This window comes from Oncorhynchus mykiss, chromosome 7 (genome assembly GCF_057628025.1).
Source record: "Oncorhynchus mykiss isolate SJ-2025 chromosome 7, ASM5762802v1, whole genome shotgun sequence".
Taxonomy (NCBI): Eukaryota; Metazoa; Chordata; class Actinopteri; order Salmoniformes; family Salmonidae; genus Oncorhynchus; species Oncorhynchus mykiss.
In genome coordinates, this window is record NC_143028.1 from 6,416,629 (window position 1) to 6,439,010 (window position 22,382).

The window sequence follows — 22,382 nt, forward strand, 5'->3', positions numbered from 1 at the left end:
ATAACATATAGAGTCCCCTCCCTCTATATGAAAATAGCTTCCCTTGACCTTTCTCCATTATTTTCTTCTCATCTCAGAGCTAGTTCACGCCCACTAACGCTCATATTTGCTTTTGGTTAGGTTATAACGATGGTAGAACCCTTTTCACGTCCTAAAAATAATGTATGCATTGCATGCTTATGTTTCACGCGTTAGTCATGTTATCTTGCTTCCATCCTTCTTCCTGTATCCTTCTAACCATAGTACGTCCAGCTGTCATAAATTTACGTATGGTCCTGGTTAATGTACTCTTTCAAAAAATAGCCTGGGTGTCATCTTTTCTTAATGTGCATGTCCTTGCTACTTCAGCCTGGCAACTAGACCTATTTAATGCTCAGCTCTCCTTAATGGTTCGCTCCAACACACGATACCAGGGCAAACGTCCTGATCATACGCCACCACACAACACTGGATAAACAGAGCCGTTTTCAGTGAAGCTAAAGTGAAATCAAAGACAACACAACAGTAAACATGTCGTCTCCCATGAATGACAACTACAGTTGCTGAAGTGTAAGATTAGGTTCTTTGTAAGACGTGTGGCATGACAGAGTTGGCAAGAGCACAAGCAAACAGATGTACCGTTTCTGCTGTACTGATAATAAAATAAAGTAGGCAGGCCTCTCCACGGTATTACTCCTCACCAGTTTGACAGCTCTACATAACATTCCACCAATCCCTCAGTGGTGCCAACTTGTAACGAGTGGTACTTTACCCTTGACTGAACTCTCTCAAATCTCCACCATTGTCATGTTCCCTAGCAACAGGTAAAAGTCCATGTTTTTGTTATCGCAAGATAATGGATTGTCAAAGGAGATGTAGCTACCCCTGGAAAAGAAAGTCATGGCTGACAAGGATCTAAGGAAACGAGGTCTGGAGTTCTAAGGATCGGTATCTAGATGAAACGGCAAAAAGAAACCAGAAAACAACTTTGGTTGATGACGTGAGATGAATGTCAAACAAGGACTGAAGCTGTAAAGAATTGTGACTAAGACATGATGGCAGGTATCGACAGGTAGCATAGCGGTTAGAGAAGCCAGCAACCGAAGGGTTGCCAGGTCGAATCCCGGGTCTTAAGGGAAAAATCATGCGGGAAGTTAGCTGGCAATGGGAGGGTTGCAGGTATCAAATCCTAGATGCCATCGCCTGCTGTTGCGCCCTTGAACAGGGCACTTAACCCCCACAATTGCGCCGTAGTATGGCAGCCCCCTTCTCCAACCTGTATGTGTACCTTTTTTTCTTTGGGTTGGGATAAAGTGCAAGTCACATTTCCATTGGACCTTGTACAAATAAAGTCATGTTAATGTGAGATTAAGGTCTGTGAAACCACAACACAGAAAATAATGATTTTTATAAGACTGGTTTATTTTTCCAATGACAATGGTACAGACAACATGGAAGCATAGGGAGGAAGGAGAAAGAGAGGGGTTCTGAAGTTATGGACACCATAGGGGAGGGAGGAGAAAGAGAGGGGTTCTGAAGTTATGGACACCATCAGGGAGGAAGGAGAAAGAGAGGGGTTCTGAAGTTAAGGACACCATCAGGGAGGAAGGAGAAAGGATGTGTTCTGAAGTTATGGACACCTTCAGGGAGAGAGGGAGAAAGGAGGGGTTCTGAAGTTATGGACACCACCAGAGAGGGAGGGAGCAAGGTAAGAGTACCAAATGGAGTAAAAGATATCGTATCAAAACATCATATTTTTTTTATATATATATATATATTTATATAGGACTAATAGTTATCTTTTAACTATGCAAAGCAAGGAATGCCCTTTTTATTTGTTTCAGCCTCGATTTCTACTAAGAGACAACTTTATTTAAAAAAGACACAGGATGGACACGCGCTGGGCGGGGCTTTAGGGGCCTGTGATCCTGTCCAATGTGGAGTCGAGTCTCAGTGTGGCACGATTGGGCATGTCCAGGGGTCAGAGTGCGTGAGTGGACCAGCCTCAGCGGGAGAACGTCTTGCCCCTGAAAACAGACATAAAAAACAGTTGGCCAGAAATCAATTAAAAAGTCTTGCCACACAGACACTTTATTGGCAGCTCGCCCTAAAGCCTATTCTACAGAGGGCGTGGCATTACTGCTTCTAGGTTTTATTCCGTCAATGTTTTAAAGGAAAACCCTCTCGCCACGAGTTCCAAGGTAGGCTCCTCGCTGGCGCTGACTAGGTGACAAACTTGTTGAAATGTTGCAGTTGAAATATATAGTTGACAGCTGAAGGCAGATACAGTGCCTTCAGAAAGTATTTATACCCCTCAACTTAATCCACATTTGTTGTGTTGCAGCCTGAATTCCAAATATATTTCCCCCCCTCGTCCATCTACACACAATACCCCATAATGTGAAAGTGAAAACATGCTTATTTTACAAATGTATTGAAAATGAAATACATGGGGCCTCCCGAGTGGCGCAGTGGTCTAAGGCACTACATCGCAGTGTTTGAAGCGTCACTACAGACCCGGGTTCAATACCAGGCTGCGTTACAACCAGCCGTGACTCGGAGTCCCAAAGGGCGGCACACAATTGGCCCAGTGTTGGGGAGGGTTTGGCCGAGGGAGCTTTACTTTTCTCATTGCGCTCTATAGCGACTCCTTGTGGCGGACCGGGCACCTGCAGGCTGACTGTCAGTTAACCTTTTGCGTGTAGCCTTTTGTATTTTCGTTTTTGGCTAAAAAACGTACCCATTTGAAACTGTCTATTTCTCAGCCCCAGAAACTAGAATATGCATATAATTGTCAGATTAGGATAGAAAACACTAAAGATATTGTCTGTGAGTATAACAGAACTGATATTGCAGGCAAAAGCCTGAGGAAAATCCAATCAGGAAGTGCCTCTTATTTTGAAACCCCTCTGTTCCTATGCAAGCCTATCCTCCATTTAAAGGGATATCAACCAGATTCCTTTTTCTATGGCTTCAGTCTTTAGACAGTTTCAGGCTTTTATTTTGAAAGATGAGCGTGAAGGATCACATTGCGTAAGTGGATAGGTGGGGGCTCTCAGAGTGAGTTTTTGCACAACTGAGTAAAGCCGTCATCGTTCCTCCCGCTGTTATTGAAAAACCTACACACTCGGTTGATATATTATCGAATATATATTTTAAAAACATGAAGATTGATTATAAAAAAAGTTTGACATGTTTCTGTGGACATTATGGATATTAGTTGGAATATACATCTGCGTTGTCGTGACCGCTCTTTCCTGTGGATTTCTGAACATAGCGCGACAAACAAACATCGGTATTTTGGGTATAAAAATAATCTTTATGGAACAAAAGGAACATTTGTTGTGTAACTGGGAGTCTCGTGAGTGAAAATATCTGAAGATCAAAGGTAAACGATTAATTTGATTGCTTTTCTGATTTGTGACCAAGCTTCCTGATGCTATGTGTACATGATGCTATGCTATCGATAAACTTACAAACACTTGGATTGCTTTCGTTGTAAAGCATAATTTCAAAATCAGAGACGACAGGTGGATTAACAAAAGGCTAAGCCGTGTTCGGCAATATTGCACTTGTGATTTCATGAATATTAATATTTTTTAGTAATATTTTTTGACTGTTGCCCTATGCTATTTGCTGACGAAAATGATCCCGCTAATGGGATGGGTAGCACCAAGAAGTTTAAACAGTGTTTCCTCCAACACATTGGTGCAGCTGGCTTCCGGGTTAAGCGGGCGGGTGGAAGCGCGGTTTGGCGGGTCATGTTTTGGAGGACGCATGACTCGACCTTCGCCTCTCCCGAGACCATTGGTGAGAAAAGGAGGGTAAAATAAAGAAAAAAAAACACATAAGTTGGGACACCTACTCATTCCAGTTAAAAAAAAATATTTTTAAAAAGGTACTCTTTTTTACATTGTGGAATAATAGTGATGAAATAACATGTAGTAACCAAAAAAAAAAAGGTGTCAATATATCAAAATATATTTTATATTTGAGATTCTTCAAAGTAGCCACCATTTTGCCTTGACAGCCTTTGCACATTCTTGGCATTCTCTCAACCAGCTTCATGAGGTAGTCACCTGGAATGATTTTCAATAAACAGGTGGGTCTTGTTAAAAGTAAATTTGTGGAATTTCTTTCCTTCTTAACCCTCCTGCTGGAATTGGACTGATTTACAAATATGTCATTCTGCTCCTGACCAGGCAGTTAACCCAGTGTTCCTAGGCCATCATTGAAAATAAGAATATGTTCTTAACTGACTTGCCTAGTTAAATAAAGGTTAAAAAAATATATATAAAGAAAGGTGGAAAAAGTTAAGGGACTACTTTCAGAAGGCACTGTAGATTAGGGCTGACAATATAGTCGACTGGTCAATTGTTTGGTTGATAGGCTGTTAGTCGACCTAGATTTCTTTAGTCGAGCAGTAGCAAAACATCATTATTTTAAATCATGGTGTACAAGTCACCCGTCTGATTGGTGCCTGTCTGGGTGGACTGATCCATTGTGGAGGGCTTGGGGATGGCACAGTCCAAGACGTGCTACTGGAATTGTATATGGTTACATTATGTAAGGGTGCAACACAAATAAAAATATAATTTTATAACAAATGTGCTTTCTCCCGTGTTGGATAGTGGTCACGGTTGTGAAACAGTGTGCTGTATCTACAGAAATAAAATAAATACTTCTGTTGCCTGTTTGAGTGTAAAAACCTACTGACACCGTGAGCACCAAGCCTCACGTAACATTTTCACAAATTCAGCTGTTCTTAATCTTTGCTATGCTGAAATAAAGGCTATACACTTTTTCATTAGACCAGCCTCTAGTATTACTTAGTGTTGTTTACACGGTTACAAATTGCCTGAAATTATATTTACAATAACCCTCCTTTTCCATTATTATTATTATTATTATTATAATAATGATTTAGGTCTATCATTAGTAGGCTTAGTATAGCAGCCTTATATAACCACCATCAAACCTGTAGGCCTAAGAGCCCATCCTGTTTAGTCTTCATACCGTAACTTACTTAGGCCTGTATTTCAATACTTGTATAGGCTACTGTATCAATCATTTATTTTTTCATGTCATGACACAGCAAACCATTGCATTCACGAATACGACTGTTTAGACTTTGGCACACATTGATCTAATATGGACACAGAGCTTCCTAACTAGCATCCTATAGGTTCACTTCAACCCTGTTCCTGGAGAACTACCATCCCATAGGTCCACTCTCCAACCCTGTTCCTGGAGAACTACCATCCCATAGGTCCTCTCTCCAACCCAGTTCCTGGAGAACTACCATCCCATAGGTCCTCTCTCCAACCCAGTTCCTGGAGAACTACCATCCCATAGGTCCTCTCTCCAACCCAGTTCCTGGAGAACTACCATCCCATAGGTCCTCTCTCCAACCCAGTTCCTGGAGAACTACCATCCCATAGGTCCTCTCTCCAACCCAGTTCCTGGAGAACTACCATCCCATAGGTCCTCTCTCCAACCCAGTTCCTGGAGAACTACCATCCCATAGGTCCTCTCTCCAACCCTGTTCCTGGAGAACTACCATCCCATAGGTCCTCTCTCCAACCCTGTTCCTGGAGAACTACCATCCCATAGGTCCTCTCTCCAACCCTGTTCCTGGAGAACTACCATCCCATAGGTCCTCTCTCCAACCCTGTTCCTGGAGAACTACCATCCCATAGGTCCTCTCTCCAACCCTGTTCCTGGAGAACTACCATCCCATAGGTCCTCTCTCCAACCCTGTTCCTGGAGAACTACCATCCCATAGGTCCTCTCTCCAACCCTGTTCCTGGAGAACTACCATCCCAGCGCTCCATAACACATTTTTCTTGATCTCCAGTATTTACTACAACTAGTCAAATTTATTCCAGACATCTGACTTCCCTTTTACCTCCTGCACAACCAGTAAACATTCCCGTTTCCAGTTGGTCACGTCCTCTGCATCCATTTTGCTGTCACACATGTTATGGTGTTCAGAGTTTGTTAGAACCAATTTATTGATGTGACTATGATATGCTATAGGTCAGGCCCTATTGGTCACGTGCATGCAAAGCATACATGTGTCACGTAAAGAGAGCAAGGATTGAGGGAATAAGTAATATACACTGTGTTGATGTGTGGTGGCAGCAGTAGAGAGGATAGAGAGAGACAAAGGGTGTTTGTCACAGTCGCTCAATGTTTTTTTAACAGAGCAAGTCTGAACCAGGCCCGGCACAATCAAATCAATTGTGGTCAGACTCCCTCTAGTCATTTGTGTGTCTTAATTATTTAATCAAACAGTTTGCATAAAGCATTAGACAAGCTCAGTATATATATTGTATACTTAATATTAGTTATATATATATATATATATATATATATATATATATAGTTGATTTGATTAAAAGACATTTGATGCGTCTATATGGAAAAATACACATTTAAAAATGTTGACCAATAGGTTGGTCGAAAGAACAGACGACTCTTGGTCAACACACAAAAGGTCAGCACATATGGCCTCCATGCAAGAGTAAAAAAAATACAGATACCACACCTTCCAACTAAATGTTGACCCAACTATGTCAACTACCGCTGACTAAATCCCAGATTGTGAAACAAGAGTACACCCCTGCTTCCTTCCACCCAGAGCGGAGCTCCCTGAGGATCAGTGGCATAGAATTTCCCGGAGTCACAATTAAATATACATATTTAGACAAGGCCTCTTCTGTTTCAGACAGAGATGGGGAGTGCTGGTCAGATCCACAGATCCCACACAGCAATAGGGAACAAACTGAGTGTGCGAGTGAGTGGGGGGAGCTTGTAAAAATTCCACCTGAGCCCACTTTAAACAGCGCTGCTCGTGTCAAGTCAGTTCTAGTAGTACACACACAATGAACACAACTGTTGAAACAAGACCGCCCTCACAAACACCGTAGCCTACAGACACAAGAACATTACAGAAGGGTTCTAATGAATCTGTAGAAGCTATTCTTTTATCAGCTTCTAAGGAATCTCTACAATCCATTATCAGCTGTGGTTTGGGTGAAGGCTGCAACTTGGTACCAGAGACGTAGAGAGAGTACACACTTCCACCCTGGCTCTCTCTCCATCTGACTGCTGTTCACCACACAGGCGCTGATGAGTGTGTTCGGTGTTGGTATTTAATTAAGAAAGGGATGTCGAGGTGGGCGAGGGACGTGAAAACAGTTCACACACAAAATAAAGCATTATCAGGGACAATAAGATCTGGGGACATGGTGAAAGTAGCCCGTGTGCTTCAATAAATGATAACAGATTAACTGATCTCAGATCTTTGAGAACAGGCTACACTCACAGGCACACACAGCAGGGTAAACTTCCCATATGACTTGTTTTAAAGGACAGAAGTGTCCTACAGGCAGTGCTGCTAGAGTCAACGTTAGGTCACACACATCCCAGTGAACCCAATGGCTGGCAGTGGAATAAGTCAGACCTGGGTCCAAATAGTATGTTCATTTTTTCAAATACTTTGAGCGTTTTGTTCGAGCATTGGCTGGAGTGCCAGGTGGGCGGGGCATGCACTTTTGGGACTATTCCATTAGTTCCAGGCAAGCTCAATCAAGCACAGTCCAGGGTATGGGACCAAATTCTAAAAGCATCTGAGAGTAGGTGTGCCGATCCAGGAACCCCTCCCACATAAACATGTAATACTATCCATAGTGAGCTAAAAGGCTAAACTGATCCTAGATCAGCACACCATCGCTGGAGTGCAGAGCAGCAGTAACTTACGACATGGTCTTCATCTCCTTCTTCTCAGCGTCGGGTCGAGCCCTGTTCAACACCTTGAGGAAGTCAGAAGTCTTAGCCCTCATACGTGTGTGGATGTAGGCCTGGAAGGGGGGGGGCGACGACACAGAGACATGCCTTAATACACGCCTACTGAACCTTAATACACACCTACTGAACCAACAGCTCACTGACATGCACACTAATTGACCTCAACTCATACCAGGCAGGAATCTGAAAAGCACATATTTACACGCCCGTAACTGTTTACGATGGAAAGCCCATCAGATACCTTTATGATCACAGACTGCAGGGTTTTACCATGCTAGTGCCGGTAAAGTTATTCCCTCAACCCTTACTTGATCTATGTCCAGAAAACTGTTCCTTTACATGGTAGTAAAGGTATGGTAGGGCCCTAGTAAGGGCAATAGTTAGTGCTCATCTAGGAGCACAATAATGGGTAGTGCAGGTATAGTAGTGTCCTAGTTAGGGCAGTGCAGAAGTTGGGACTAATAGGGTCCTAGTTAGTATACTAGTTAGGGAAGTCACCTTGGAACACTTTATGTGGTAGTGCAGGTAGTCCCTGAAGGTGTGGATGAGGTTGATGGTGTTGTCTCTGGCGTTGGCGTTGGTGTGACGTGGGAACAGGACTGAGAGGACAGGAGAAATAACACACATTACCACAAAGACATTGGAATTAGGCTGATGACTGACCTGATATTCAAGCGAATGTTTGTTTATGATCATCCACTGACTACTTTCTATCATGTCACTAGCGTTGGAAAACGACTAATTCATTGCATGTCTAGTTTAAGTTAAATATATATATTTTAACGGTCACACAATTCAGCTCTAGGCACCTTCTTGTACAGTAAAACCATGTAATTCCCAGGAAGGCCCAACATCCCATTTGGAAGATTCCAGGAATCAGAATGGAATAAGCAGAAAATCCAGAATCCTCCAACCAGGATTTCTGGAAAACCTGGGAATGGTTGGTACAGACCGAAGGTGATGTAGCCGATGTTGTCTCCAACGGCGGCGTCAGTGTCCTTCAGCTCAAGGGGCGGCTCCCGGTGGCTGAACAGAACCTGGGGGGCAGTGTGACTGGCTCGCCGACCCTCCTTAAACTCCTACACACAGAGACAGCAACACAGACAGACAGTGAGACACATACAGAGAGCGACACACACTAAAGGTTGTCCATGACAAATACCTAATAGTGTGGAGAGCAAATAAGATATTTCATAAATCATTTGCAGACATGGAGGTGATGGGGTTTCTGCATTACTGTAGTGAACTACCTTTAGGCAACAGAGCAAAGATACTTTGGCAACCTTTCTCCTTTTCACAACCATATGGACATACATACTGTATTGTAATTACATCATTTTGTAATGTACATAGTAGAGGTCGACCGATTATGATTTTTCAACGCCGATACCGATTATTGGAGGACCAAAAAAGCCGATACCGATGAATTTTTTTAAATGGATTTGTAATAATGACAATTACAACAATACTGAATGAACACTTATTTTAACTTAATACATCAATAACATCTATTTATCCTCAAGTAAATAATGAGATATGTTCAATTTGGTTTAAATAATGCAACAACAAAGTGTTGGAGAAGAAAGTAAAAGTGCAATATGTGCTATGTAAAAAAGCTAACGTTTAAGTTCCTTGCTCAGAACATGAGAACATATGAAAGCTGGTGGTTCCTTTTAACACGAGTCTTCAATATTCCCAGGTAAGAAGTTTTAGGTTGTAGTTATTATAGGAATTATAGGACTATTTCCCTCTATACCATTTGTATTTCATTAACCTTTGACTATTGGATGTTCTAAAAGGCACTTTAGTATTGCCAGTGTAACAGTATAGCTTCCGTCCCTCTCCTCGCTCCTACCTGGGCTCGAACCAGGAACACAACGACAATTAAAGTGCGCTAACTAGCCAGCCATTTCACTTCGGTTACACCAGCCTCATCCTGGGAGTTGATAAGCTTGAAGTCATAAACAGCGCAATGCTTGACTCACAACGAAGAGCTGCTGTCAAAATGCACAAAAGTGCTGTTTGAATGAATGTTTACGCGCCTGCTTCTGCCTACCGCCGCTCAGTCAGATACTTAGATACTTGTATGCTCACTCAGATTATATGCAATGCAGGACACGCTAGATAATATCTAGTAATATCATCAACCATGTGTAGTTAACTAGTGATTATGATTGATTGATTGTTTTTTATAAGATAAGTTTAATGCTATAAGGTTGCAAGATTAGATCCCCCGAGCTGACAAGATGAAAATCTGTTGTTCTGCCCCTGAACAAAGCAGTTAACCCACTGTTCCTAGGCCATCATTGAAAATAAGAATGTGTTCTTAACTGACTTGCCTAGTTAAAAAGGTATAAAAAAACGTATTTTTTTAAATAAAAAAAATAGGCAAATCAGCGCCCAAAAATACCGATTTCCGATTGTTATGAAAACGGCCCTAATTAAATCGGCCATTCCGATTAATCGGTCAACTTTTAATACATAGTGCTGCCAAGCTCGTTTTAAATCATACGAGAGGCGGTTCCTGTTAAGGGTGATGAAAACTTGAGTAGGGAGGCACGATATCAGTGAACATATCGGAATCGGACAATATTAGCTAAACATGACAACGTCGACAAAATATTTCTAGTTTAACGCCGATGTGCAATACCGATGTAAAAGCTGACGAGCATACCTATAATGTAATGACGCCACGTAAAATGTTGCGCTACACAGAAATCCTAACCTAGCCCACCATGTCTGCTGTGTGGATCGAGCACTCAACAAGTCGAGCAGTCATTTGAAAGAGTAACAACATTTCAGCGAGACAACTCAATGGCCAAATCCATTAACGCCAAGATAATGGAATTCGTTGTCCTTGACAACCATTCTCTGTCGTGGGTGATGTTGGCTTTCGCCGACTGGTTGAGCACCGATACACACTACTAAGTGTGCTATTTTTCAGATGTTGCCCTACAGGAGTTACACAGTAATAGCGTCACTGCTATTAGCTTCACGACTGACATTTGGACCAGCGATATCAGCATGCTGAGTCTGACAGCACAGTGGGTCAATGAGGATTTCAGAATGTGGAAAGTCATATTTCATGTTCATCAATGTGCTGGTTGTCATACTGCTGCTGCCATTTCAATGGCATTTGAGAACATGTTTGAAACATGGAAACTTGAACACACTGGCTAGCTCCATTCAAAACAACTGACTGGAGAAATAAGCTGATCAACTGCAGCCGTGATGCCCTCTGTCACAGCATTGAAACGCCTGCTCAACAAAACTGCCCACACAGGCTGTGAACAAGCAAGTCGGTGGCATTCTCTCTTTACCATGCTCGATGCTATGTACAGGGATCACTACTTCCATGCAGACAAGAGACAGGGTTTATGTGAAATGTCACACAGCTGGACAAGATGGAAACAGAGACAGTGACAGTGCGCACCGAGGAAGAGAGGCCACGGACAGACAGAGCTGAAACTTCACTGCTTGACATGCATGATGAAATCCTGGTTGAGAATGAAACAACTAAACAAATGAACAACAAAACAGCACAGCAAGTAAGTGATAGAAATTGGTTTTGATTATGTTTTACTGGTAATCAGGACATAAGTACAAAACGTTATTTACAATGACGGCCTAACCCGGATAACGCTGGGCCAATTGTGCACCGCCCTATGGGACTCCCAATCACGGCCGGATGTGATACAGCCTGGATTTGAACCAGGTACTGTAGTGACGCCTCCTGAACTGAGATGCATTGCCTTAGACTGCTGCATCCATGCGTGTTTTAACTAACTGACTGTACTAGAATGCTTAAAAGGCCACTAAAATGTTAAACATCGGTATCGGGGTTTTTTGGCAAGGAAAATATTGGACATCAGCCAAAAATGTCATATCGGTGCATCACTACTTGAGAGAGAAATATTGTTTCACCTGCATGAACACTTTCCCAAGGATGACATCATCGTCGTCTTTGAACACAGTGCTGAACACCACCGTCACTCTGTCCTTCTTGGCCTCCAGATACCTGAGGACAAACACAGGAACATGTCAACAACCAGTAGTCACCCCGGTGACATGGAATACTGGCAGTAAAAGAAAAAAGGTTTCTTGGATTTAAAAATATACACAGTACCAGTCAAAGGTTTAGACACCTAATCATTCAAGAGTTTTTTCTTTTTACTATTTTCTACATTGTAGAATAAAGAAGACATCAAAAATATTAAATAACACACATGGAATGAAGCAAAAAAAAAAGTGTTAAATAAATCAAAATTTCTTTATATTTACTATTTTCTACATTGTATAATAATAGTGAAGACATCAACACTATTAAATAACACATATGGATCATGTAGTAACCAAAAAATTGTTAAACAAATCAAAATATATTTTATATTTGAGATTCTTCAAATAGCCACCCTCTGCCTTGATGACAGCTTTGCACACTCTTGGCATTCTCTCAACCAGCTTCATGAGGTAGTCACCTGAAATGCATTTCAATTAACAGGTGTGCCTTGTTCAAAGTTCATTTGTGGAATTTCTTTCCTTCTTAATGCTTTTGAGCCAATCAGTTATGTTGTCACATGGTAGGGGTGGTTTACAGAAGATAGCCCTATTTGGTAAAAGACCAAGTCCATATTATGGCGAGAACAGCTCAAATAAGCAAAGAGAAATGACAGTCCATCATTACTTTAAGACATGAAGGTCAGTCAACACAGACATTTAAACTTTGGAAGTTTCTTCAAGTGCAGTCGCAAAAACTATCAAGCACTATGATGAAACTGTCTCTCATGAGGACCACCACAGGACAGGAAGACCCAGAGTTACCTCTGCTGCATAGGATAAGTTCATTAGAGTTACCAGCCTCAGATTGCAGCCAAAATAAATGCTTCAGCGTTCAAGTAACAGACACATTTCAACGTCAACTGTTTAGAGGAGACTGCGTGAATCAGGCCTTCATGGTCGAATTGCTGCAAAGAAACCAACTAAAGGACACCAATAAGAAGAGACTTGCTTGGGCCAAGAAACACGAGCAATAGACTGACCTTCATGTCTTAAAGTAATGATGGACTGTCATTTCTCTTTGCTTATTTGAGCTGTTCTTGCCAAATATGGCCATCTTTTGTATACCCCCCACTCACTACCTTGTCACAACACAACTGATTGGCTCAAATGCATTATGGAATGAAATTTCACAAATGAACTTAAATAGGCACACCTGTTAATTGAAATACATTCCAGGTGACTACCTCATGAAGCTGGTTGAGAAAATGCCAAGAGTGTGCATAGCTGTCATCAAGGCAAAGGGTGGCTATTTGAAGAATCTCAAATATAACATTTGTTTAATACCTTTTTGGTTACTACACGATTCCATAGGTGCTTTTCATAGTTTTGATGTCTTCACTATTATTCTACAATGTAGAACATAGTACAAATAAAGAAAAACCCTTGATTGAGGTGGTGTTTTTAAAACTTGACCGGTAGTGTGTGTGAGATTGAGATATACACACTTCAAAACCTTATTCCTTATGATTTATTTTATACTGTTTTGTCATTTTTGAATGTGTTACTCAGTGTTTTTATGGGCTATAGCAGTAAAGGCACAATTCTATATTTCAACAAGTAATTGTTTTGATAGCTACAGGGGTCCTAAAATTCCAAATCAAATAACTAAATGATCTGTCATGACCACCTTAAAACAATTCCATGTTTTAGTAGAACCCCCCCACCCAAAGCCTCAGACTTTTAGTAGTCAACAACAAATAGCATCCTTGTTTTGTCTATGGTTACTTCTATACATTTTCATCCAGGCAGTACAGCGGCCACCTACATGGACTCGTCGTCTCTGTAGTGGACCACGGCCCTCGTCTCTCCCTCCTTGCCCTCCTCCTGGAACTTGAAGTACTTCTCAAACACCGAGGCGAAGCAGTTCCTCTTCAGCATGCCCGCCTGGTGGATCACTTCCTCCTTGTTGGCTGGGACCGCATCCAGGTCAAAGAGCAGAGACACGTTGTAGCCTAGGAGACAGCCAATTACAGACAAGATCAGCTATTGTTCGATATAATTATTAAATCGCTAGAAAACTTCTTAGTAAGAGGTTTACTAACTATGACATGGTGTCAATATCTGAGGGGAATGGGGGTCAAAACCAGCCTATAGCAAATGACAATAAATACTAATAAAACCCAAATTCTGCATAAACTTTCCAACAAAGTAAACTAAGCAAAAAGTTTTGCCTAAATGCAAAGTGTTAGACCTGGTGCCAACCAAAGACAGCGTATCACCCAGTAAACACTATCTATAGTTTCAATCATGGAGGAGGATGTGGGTGCATGGTGTTATTTTAAGTGAATGTGTCTACACTTCAGGCTGTAGAAAAAACTAAACTAAACTAGTCCCAGCTAGGTGGTGGTACAACCACATACAGCATCTCAGTCCCAGCTAGGTGGTGGGACAACCACATACAGCATCTCAGTCCCAGCTAGGTGGTGGGACAACCACATACAGTATCTCAGTCCCAGCTAGGTGGTGGTACAACCACATACAGCATCTCAGTCCCAGCTAGGTGGTGGGACAACCACATACAGCATCTCAGTCCCAGCTAGGTGGTGGGACAACCACATACTGCATCTCAGTCCCAGCTAGGTGGTGGGACAACCACATACAGTATCTCAGTCCCAGCTAGGTGGTGGTACAACCACATACAGCATCTCAGTCCCAGCTAGGTGGTGGTACAACCACATACAGCATCTCAGTCCCAGCTAGGTGGTGGTACAACCACATACTGTATCTCAGTCCCAGCTAGGTGGTGGTACAACCACATACAGCATCTCAGTCCCAGCTAGGTGGTGGTACAACCACATACAGCATCTCAGTCCCAGCTAGGTGGTGGGACAACCACATACAGCATCTCAGTCCCAGCTAGGTGGTGGTACAACCACATACAGCATCTCAGTCCCAGCTAGGTGGTGGTACAACCACATACTGTATCTCAGTCCCAGCTAGGTGGTGGTACAACCACATACAGCATCTCAGTCCCAGCTAGGTGGTGAGACAACCACACAGCATCTCAGTCCCAGCTAGGTGGTGGTACAACCACATACAGCATCTCAGTCCCAGCTAGGTGGTGGGACAACCACATACAGCATCTCAGTCCCAGCTAGGTGGTGAGACAACCACATACAGCATCTCAGTCCCAGCTAGGTGGTGGTACAACCACATACAGCATCTCAGTCCCAGCTAGGTGGTGGGACAACCACATACAGCATCTCAGTCCCAGCTAGGTGGTGGTACAACCACATACAGCATCTCAGTCCCAGCTAGGTGGTGGTACAACCACATACTGTATCTCAGTCCCAGCTAGGTGGTGGTACAACCACATACAGCATCTCAGTCCCAGCTAGGTGGTGAGACAACCACATACAGCATCTCAGTCCCAGCTAGGTGGTGGTACAACCACATACAGCATCTCAGTCCCAGCTAGGTGGTGGGACAACCACATACAGCATCTCAGTCCCAGCTAGGTGGTGAGACAACCACATACAGCATCTCAGTCCCAGCTAGGTGGTGGGACAACCACATACAGCATCTCAGTCCCAGCTAGGTGGTGGTACAACCACATACAGTATCTCAGTCCCAGCTAGGTGGTGGTACAACCACATACAGCATCTCAGTCCCAGCTAGGTGGTGGTACAACCACATACAGCATCTCAGTCCCAGCTAGGTGGTGGGACAACCACATACAGTATCTCAGTCCCAGCTAGGTGGTGGGACAACCACATACTGTATCTCAGTCCCAGCTAGGTGGTGGGACAACCACATACTGTATCTCAGTCCCAGATAGGTGGTGGGACAACCACATACTGTATCTCAGTCCCAGCTAGGTGGTGGTACAACCACATACAGCATCTCAGTCCCAGCTAGGTGGTGGTACAACCACATACAGCATCTCAGTCCCAGCTAGGTGGTGGGACAACCACATACAGCATCTCAGTCCCAGCTAGGTGGTGGTACAACCACATACAGCATCTCAGTCCCAGCTAGGTGGTGGTACAACCACATACTGTATCTCAGTCCCAGCTAGGTGGTGGTACAACCACATACAGCATCTCAGTCCCAGCTAGGTGGTGAGACAACCACATACAGCATCTCAGTCCCAGCTAGGTGGTGGTACAACCACATACAGCATTTCAGTCCCAGCTAGGTGGTGGGACAACCACATACAGCATCTCAGTCCCAGCTAGGTGGTGAGACAACCACATACAGCATCTCAGTCCCAGCTAGGTGGTGGGACAACCACATACAGCATCTCAGTCCCAGCTAGGTGGTGGTACAACCACATACAGTATCTCAGTCCCAGCTAGGTGGTGGTACAACCACATACAGCATCTCAGTCCCAGCTAGGTGGTGGTACAACCACATACAGCATCTCAGTCCCAGCTAGGTGGTGGTACAACCACATACAGCATCTCAGTCCCAGCTAGGTGGTGGGACAACCACATACAGTATCTCAATAATAGTTAGCTACTTTATTCAGGAAAAATGTACTATCAGAGAAGTCAGTGGTAGTAATATAAGTGTGGGTGTTGGACCTCCGTAAGTGATAGGCTATATGACGCGCTGTCGATAATTCTCTGAGGAGTTGGAGTCATTAACATGGTGACAGTGGAAACTTACATAGGGAGAGTGGACCGTAGTTACATAATACTTACACGCCTCGGGTGAAACCAGGAAGTTCCCATAGACCCGCTTCAGCAGCTGAAAGGAGGGAGGGATTTGGTGTGTTATTATGGACAGTAACAGATAAATGCCCCGACGGAGTCCGACACCAGCTATGCAACATCAGAGAGCCAGAGTGGACTGGTAGAGGTGGATGTCTCAGTGTAGATAATGGTAAGGGGAGATCATAAGCCTTCCCCTAAAACAACGGTTACCCGTCAATGTGGAATCACTGGAATGCAGCCCGAGTTCTGAACAAATAAGGCTATATGCAAATCCAGCGTACACATGTAGTAACAGATGACAACTTCTATTATAAGACGTACTGCAACTCAGTTTCCTCTACAGTAAAACTGCAAGAGTGCACCATTGTGACACATGTATTTATGTAAATCTATTATGTAACACGTAGAGTGCACCATTGTGACACGTATTTATGTAAATCTATTATGTAACACGTAAAGCGGAACATTTCTACACAAAAATGTGTTTTGTGGGTTAGTGAAGAAAGGTGACAAGGTGTACCAAATTTACACTTAGTGACTGAAAAGGACAAGACTTGATTAGTTGAACATGTTCTCATAAAGCCACTGTTTTTGCAGTAGTTAAACTAGCTTTCTATACCACTACAATGAAGAACGGAGCTGGAAGTGGGACACAAGGCAATGAAGGTAGACATTCATTTTCTATGGTCAGGTGACAGGACTGGGACATGATTTGGTCCTTTAAAAACACACCACTGTGCAGCAAGTGATATAGGTGTTCCTTTCCACAGCTCTTTCCCTCCATGATCTTAAAGTGCTCGACAGGTAAAAGCAGTACTGTTAAAACCTATCCAGTCCTTTGATTCAGTAGTGCTCACAGAGAGTAAGACAACAAGGACTGGTGGACTACAGGAAAGCAGTCATGGTGTTCATTAGGCAACATTTAGCTGTCTCAGTCAGCACTTCCTCCTTATAGGGTGAGTCATAAAGCACTTCCTGTTTCTATAAGAAACCACAGCTGCTGCTTTCTTCCATACATGGTGAGGATGTACAAAGCCCTGACATCCTGCTTTACAGACATTCTCCTTTTCAACAAAAAATAAAACATCTACTCTGACACATTTTAAACTACAATTGAAGCTATGATGAGTGCCATGGGTTAGTTTACAAGCATTACATTTTTGTAATTTAGCAGACGCTCTTATACAGAGCAACTTACAGTAGTGAATGCATACATTTTCATCCTTAAAAAAAAAAAAATATATGACTCATTTCAGGAGTCACTACTTCACAAGACCGCCATTTGAACATAAAAAAATAAAAGTTTAAATCAAAATGTATTTTTAGCAAGAAATGCATTCTGGAAGAATGCCTCAATAACAAACTTGTTTGCCATATGTAAAAACAAATAAAGTTGTTAAATTACGAGCCTAGTTGGTTTAGTCATGGAAAGATACAGCATCCTTCCTGCTAGCAATGATTGGCTGAGAAAAGGAGTGGGCTGGACATGCTGCGAGACGAGTTCGGATTGGTCTGCCATGTAGTACGCTTCTGTCTATAATCTGAACTGGTCATTATGTGTAGGTAATCCTTTTTAATGCTGATTTTTTAAAAATATATTTAAAAAAGAGATCAGATAGTAGAACTGCATAAGTGTTGCTCTCCTCTTTCTTGAGGACTGAGTTCTGAAATCAGTGGAATTAGAGGATGATATCTAAGGAGAAAATTCTGGCATTTGATTGCAAATATGCAGAGGGAGTCCAAAAGTTAAATCTTTGGTTATTTAGTACATAGCCTCACATGTGAATCATTAAAGAGATGGGTGGGGCTAAAGCTTAAAAGGGTGTGAACGATGCTGAATGGGTGTAGACAAAGAAAAGCTCTCCGGTAGGTACCAAAAAATTCAAGGGCCATTTTCTCAAAAGTGAGGTTACATGTTTATCAACTTTCAAAGCAGAATTACTTTCCCAATGTTCCTCAGCTGTAGTGTATGATATACCATTTTCTAGCGCAGAGTCTCTACCTTTATCCAATGTAAAAAAAACACAACTTCAAATGTTGCTACATAAGACCGAATCGAGCCAGTCGGTCACATAAACTGCCCCCCCTTGGGAATCGAACCCACAACCCTGGCGTTGCAAGCACTGTGCCCTAACTGAGCTACACAGGACATATCCATAGATTGAATGAAGGGCAAGGGAGGTACAGATGCTGGTGTGTATGTGTGTGTCACCTCATCAGCTCCGTGCTCCTGCAGCTCCTTGTAGAACTTAAGGGAGATGCTGACCATCAGCTTGGTCTTGTCCCCATCGGGGTTGGAGATGTGGTAGAGGACACCATCGAAATCTACAGTTCAGAGAAAAGCCATCAGTTACAAACAAGCACCCACCTGGACACCTGAAAATAGGATAATATTGTTAAAACTGCATGGTACGGCACGGAAATATTAACCACTAGTCCTTAACTCACCTGCAAATGTCACCTCCACTGCCTCTGGTTTAGTTCTACAAATAGAGGATTATACGTCAAATATGTATAAAACTGAATGCATGATAATATAACAAATTGTTTTGTTGAGTAGTTGTTAACTATAGACAACGCTTAATTTGCTGCCAGTATAATAATATTCTGTAGCAGCAGTTACCATGTTGGCATATTTGTGTAAAACCATTTTGGTTTTCGTGCAACTTGCAATTGTATTTCAAGAAACCACTCCTTGGGGTTTAGAAGTTGTCTATAACAGCAGTTCCTCTCCCCAGAGAGTTGCACTGACATGACCCAACTTGGGGATGCTGGAATGCGGAAGAGGCCAACAACGCGATGGCTAATATATTGCTAGCTATACTCGTTAGCAGCTATCTAGTCTGATTATTATTATTCTCTATTCATTTCATTGTAATTGAACGATTCTAGCTAATACAAGGTTAACCCATAACGATACGTTCGCTTTCTCAATTCAAAGCGAGGAGAGATGAAAGCAAACTAGTTAGCTAGCTACTATACCATGAACTAGAAAAGCAGGTTCCCTTTTACTGCGGTGATTAGCATAGCAGCCAGTGATAGGTATAGTTAGCTAGCTAACAATACGGCTGTACATATTTTATGTGAAAGCCACCATCATAATTTAAAAATTGGCAGTTCATTGGGACAATAAATGAGGGGATGCCGACAAGCACACGTAAACTAGAGTTCGCTTAGCGTTACCCCCTTATTGGGGCTAGACAGTTATTAGATAGGCTTCCCCTGCCCAGCTAGTCTAGCTAGCCAAAGCTAACCAGTGACAGACACACCCCATTATTCCGGCTAAGCGATGCCTCTTGCAGAGGCGCGTGCCACTTTATTCAGTTAAACCAGAATATTACTGTACGTGTCAAATATATAGTCCCTATTCTGTCAATTCCACCAGCCGCACGTTTTCCATCCATAATTCATTCATTGTCTAGCAAATAATACTGGCCAGACATTAATATTCGGCTACTGTTAGCTATTCGGAAGCTAGCAAGCTAGTCTGGAACAATGATTTCTCACCCATTGGATGCGCCGTCAAATTTCAACGTCAGCGTCTCTTCTATAATCCGGTTGTTGATTTCTAGGAGAATCATTGCAGCGGACTGGGGAATACGTTTTTATCGAAATATAAAATGTTTTAGATCCTTGGGCTTCTTTGTGTCAAATTCTGCAAATGTTTCTTCCCTGACAGACCGCTTCCGCCGAGTCTTCCGTCTGTCGGCTCTTCCGCTTATTTCATTCCGGACCCCAAAGCAAGGTTGCTCACAGCACAGCCTGTAAAATTGTGGCTGATATTGGTCTAGATATAAAATGTGCACACTGATTGCTTCAATTTTTTTTTATTATGAACTGGGTGGTTCGAGCCCTGAATGCTGATTGACTGAAAGCCGTGGTATATCACACCGTATACAACGAGTATGACAAAACATGTATTTTTAACGCTCTAATGACATTGGTAACCAGTTTATAATAGCAATAAGGCACCTCGGGTGTTTGTGGTATATGGCCAAATACCACAGCTAAGGACTGTATCCAGAAACTCCACGTTGCATTGTGCATAAGAACAGCCATATACCACACCACCTCGGGCCTTATTGCTTAAATAACTGCTCACCTTCATTGTGTGTTTTTGTCAGATAACAAAACACATTTAAATCGTTCATGGTTCCTTCTTACTCCTAGTAATAGACCAACCACAAGTTTGCAATGTAGTAGGCTATGTAATGCATATATGAAATATACTGTATATATACAGTATCAGTCAAACGTTTGGAAACAGCTACTTATTCAATGGTTTTTCTTTACATTTACTATTTTCTACATTGTATAATAATAGTGAAGACATCAACACTATTAAATAACACATATGGAATAATGTAGTAACCAAAAAATTGTTAAACAAATCAAAATATATTTTATATTTGAGATTCTTCAAAGTAGCCACCCTTAGCCTTGATGACAGCAATGCACACTCTTGGCATTCTCTCAACCAGCTTCATGAGGTAGTCACCTGGAATGCATTTAAATTATTTTGTGTAATTACTGAGCCAATCAGTTGTGTTGTGACAAGGTAGGGATGGTTTACAGAAGATAGCCCTATTTGGTAAAAGACCAAGTCCATATTTTGGCAAGAACAGCTCAAATAAGCAAAGAGAAATGACAGTCCATCATTACTTTAAGATATGAAGGTCAGTCAATGCAAAACATTTCAAGAACTTTGAACGTTTCTTCAAGTGCAGTTGCAAAAACCATCAAGCACTATGATGAAATTAGCTCTCATGAGGGCCTCCACAGGAAAGGAAGATTTACCTCTGCTGCAGAGGATAAGTTCCTTAGAGTTAACTGCACCTCAGATTGCAGCCCAAATAAATGCTTCACAGAGTTCTAGTAACAGACACATCTCAACATCAACTGTTCAGAGGAGACTGCATGAATCAGGCCTTCATGGTCGAATTGCTGCAAAGAAACCACTACTAAAGGACACCAATAAAAAGAGACTTGCTTGGGCCAAGAAACACGAGCAATGGACATTAGACTGGTGGAAATCTGGTCCGATGAGTCCAAATTTGAGATTTTTGTGTCCAACTGCTGTGTCTTTGTGAGACGCAGAGTAGGTGAACGGATGATCTCCGCATGTGTGGTTCCCACCGTGAAGCATGGATGGGGAGGTGTGATGGTGTGGGGGTGCTTTGCTGGTGACCCTTTACCTGCTTAAATAGCGGACCAATCAGCATGTTACCATCCCGTAGTAAACTTCTGGAAATTATGGTGTTTGACCAGATACAATGCTATTTCACCGTAAACAAATTGACAACAGACTTTCAGCACGCAAATAGGGAAGGACACTCAACAAGCACAGCACTTACTGATGATTGGCTGAGAGAAATTGATGATGAAATTATCGTGGGGGCTGTCTTGTTAGACTTCAGTGCAGCTTTTGACATAATCAATCATAGTTTGCTACTGGAAAAACATATGTGTTTTGGCTTTACACCCCCTGCTATAATGTGGATAAAGAGTTACTTGTCTAACAGAACACAGAAGGTGTTCTTTAATGGAAGCCTCTCAAGCACAATCAAGGTAGAATCATGAATTCCCCAGTATAGCTGTTAAGGCCCCTTGCTTTTTTCAATCTTTACTAATGACATGCCACTGGCTTTGAGTAAGGTCATTGTGTCTATGTATGCGAATGACTCAACACTATACACGTCAGCTACTACAACGACTGAAATGACAGCAACACTTAACAAAGAGCTGCAGTTAGTTTCGGAATGGGTAGCAAGGAATAAGTTAGTCCTAAATATTTCCAAAACTAAAAGCATTATATTTGGGACAAATCATTCACTAAACCCTAAACCTCAACTACATCTCGTAATGAATAATGTG

The 22,382-nt window shown here is 42.3% G+C and overlaps 1 protein-coding gene across 1 annotated transcript; it reads right to left on the bottom strand.

Annotated features, from left to right (window-relative positions):
- Positions 1–1,383: 1,383 nt before the first annotated feature.
- LOC110495471 (actin-related protein 2/3 complex subunit 2-B) lies at positions 1,384–20,415 on the bottom strand. Its single transcript, XM_021570746.3, has 10 exons — positions 20,016–20,415; positions 18,957–18,991; positions 18,721–18,833; positions 16,497–16,542; positions 13,616–13,802; positions 11,716–11,809; positions 8,744–8,870; positions 8,290–8,390; positions 7,744–7,844; positions 1,384–2,006 (listed from the first exon to the last, which is right to left on the bottom strand). Exons 1-10 carry the CDS (start codon positions 20,087–20,089, stop codon positions 1,985–1,987), a joined length of 900 nt encoding a protein of 299 aa, XP_021426421.1. The 5' UTR covers positions 20,090–20,415; the 3' UTR covers positions 1,384–1,984.
- Between the last annotated feature and the right edge of the window lie 1,967 nt (positions 20,416–22,382).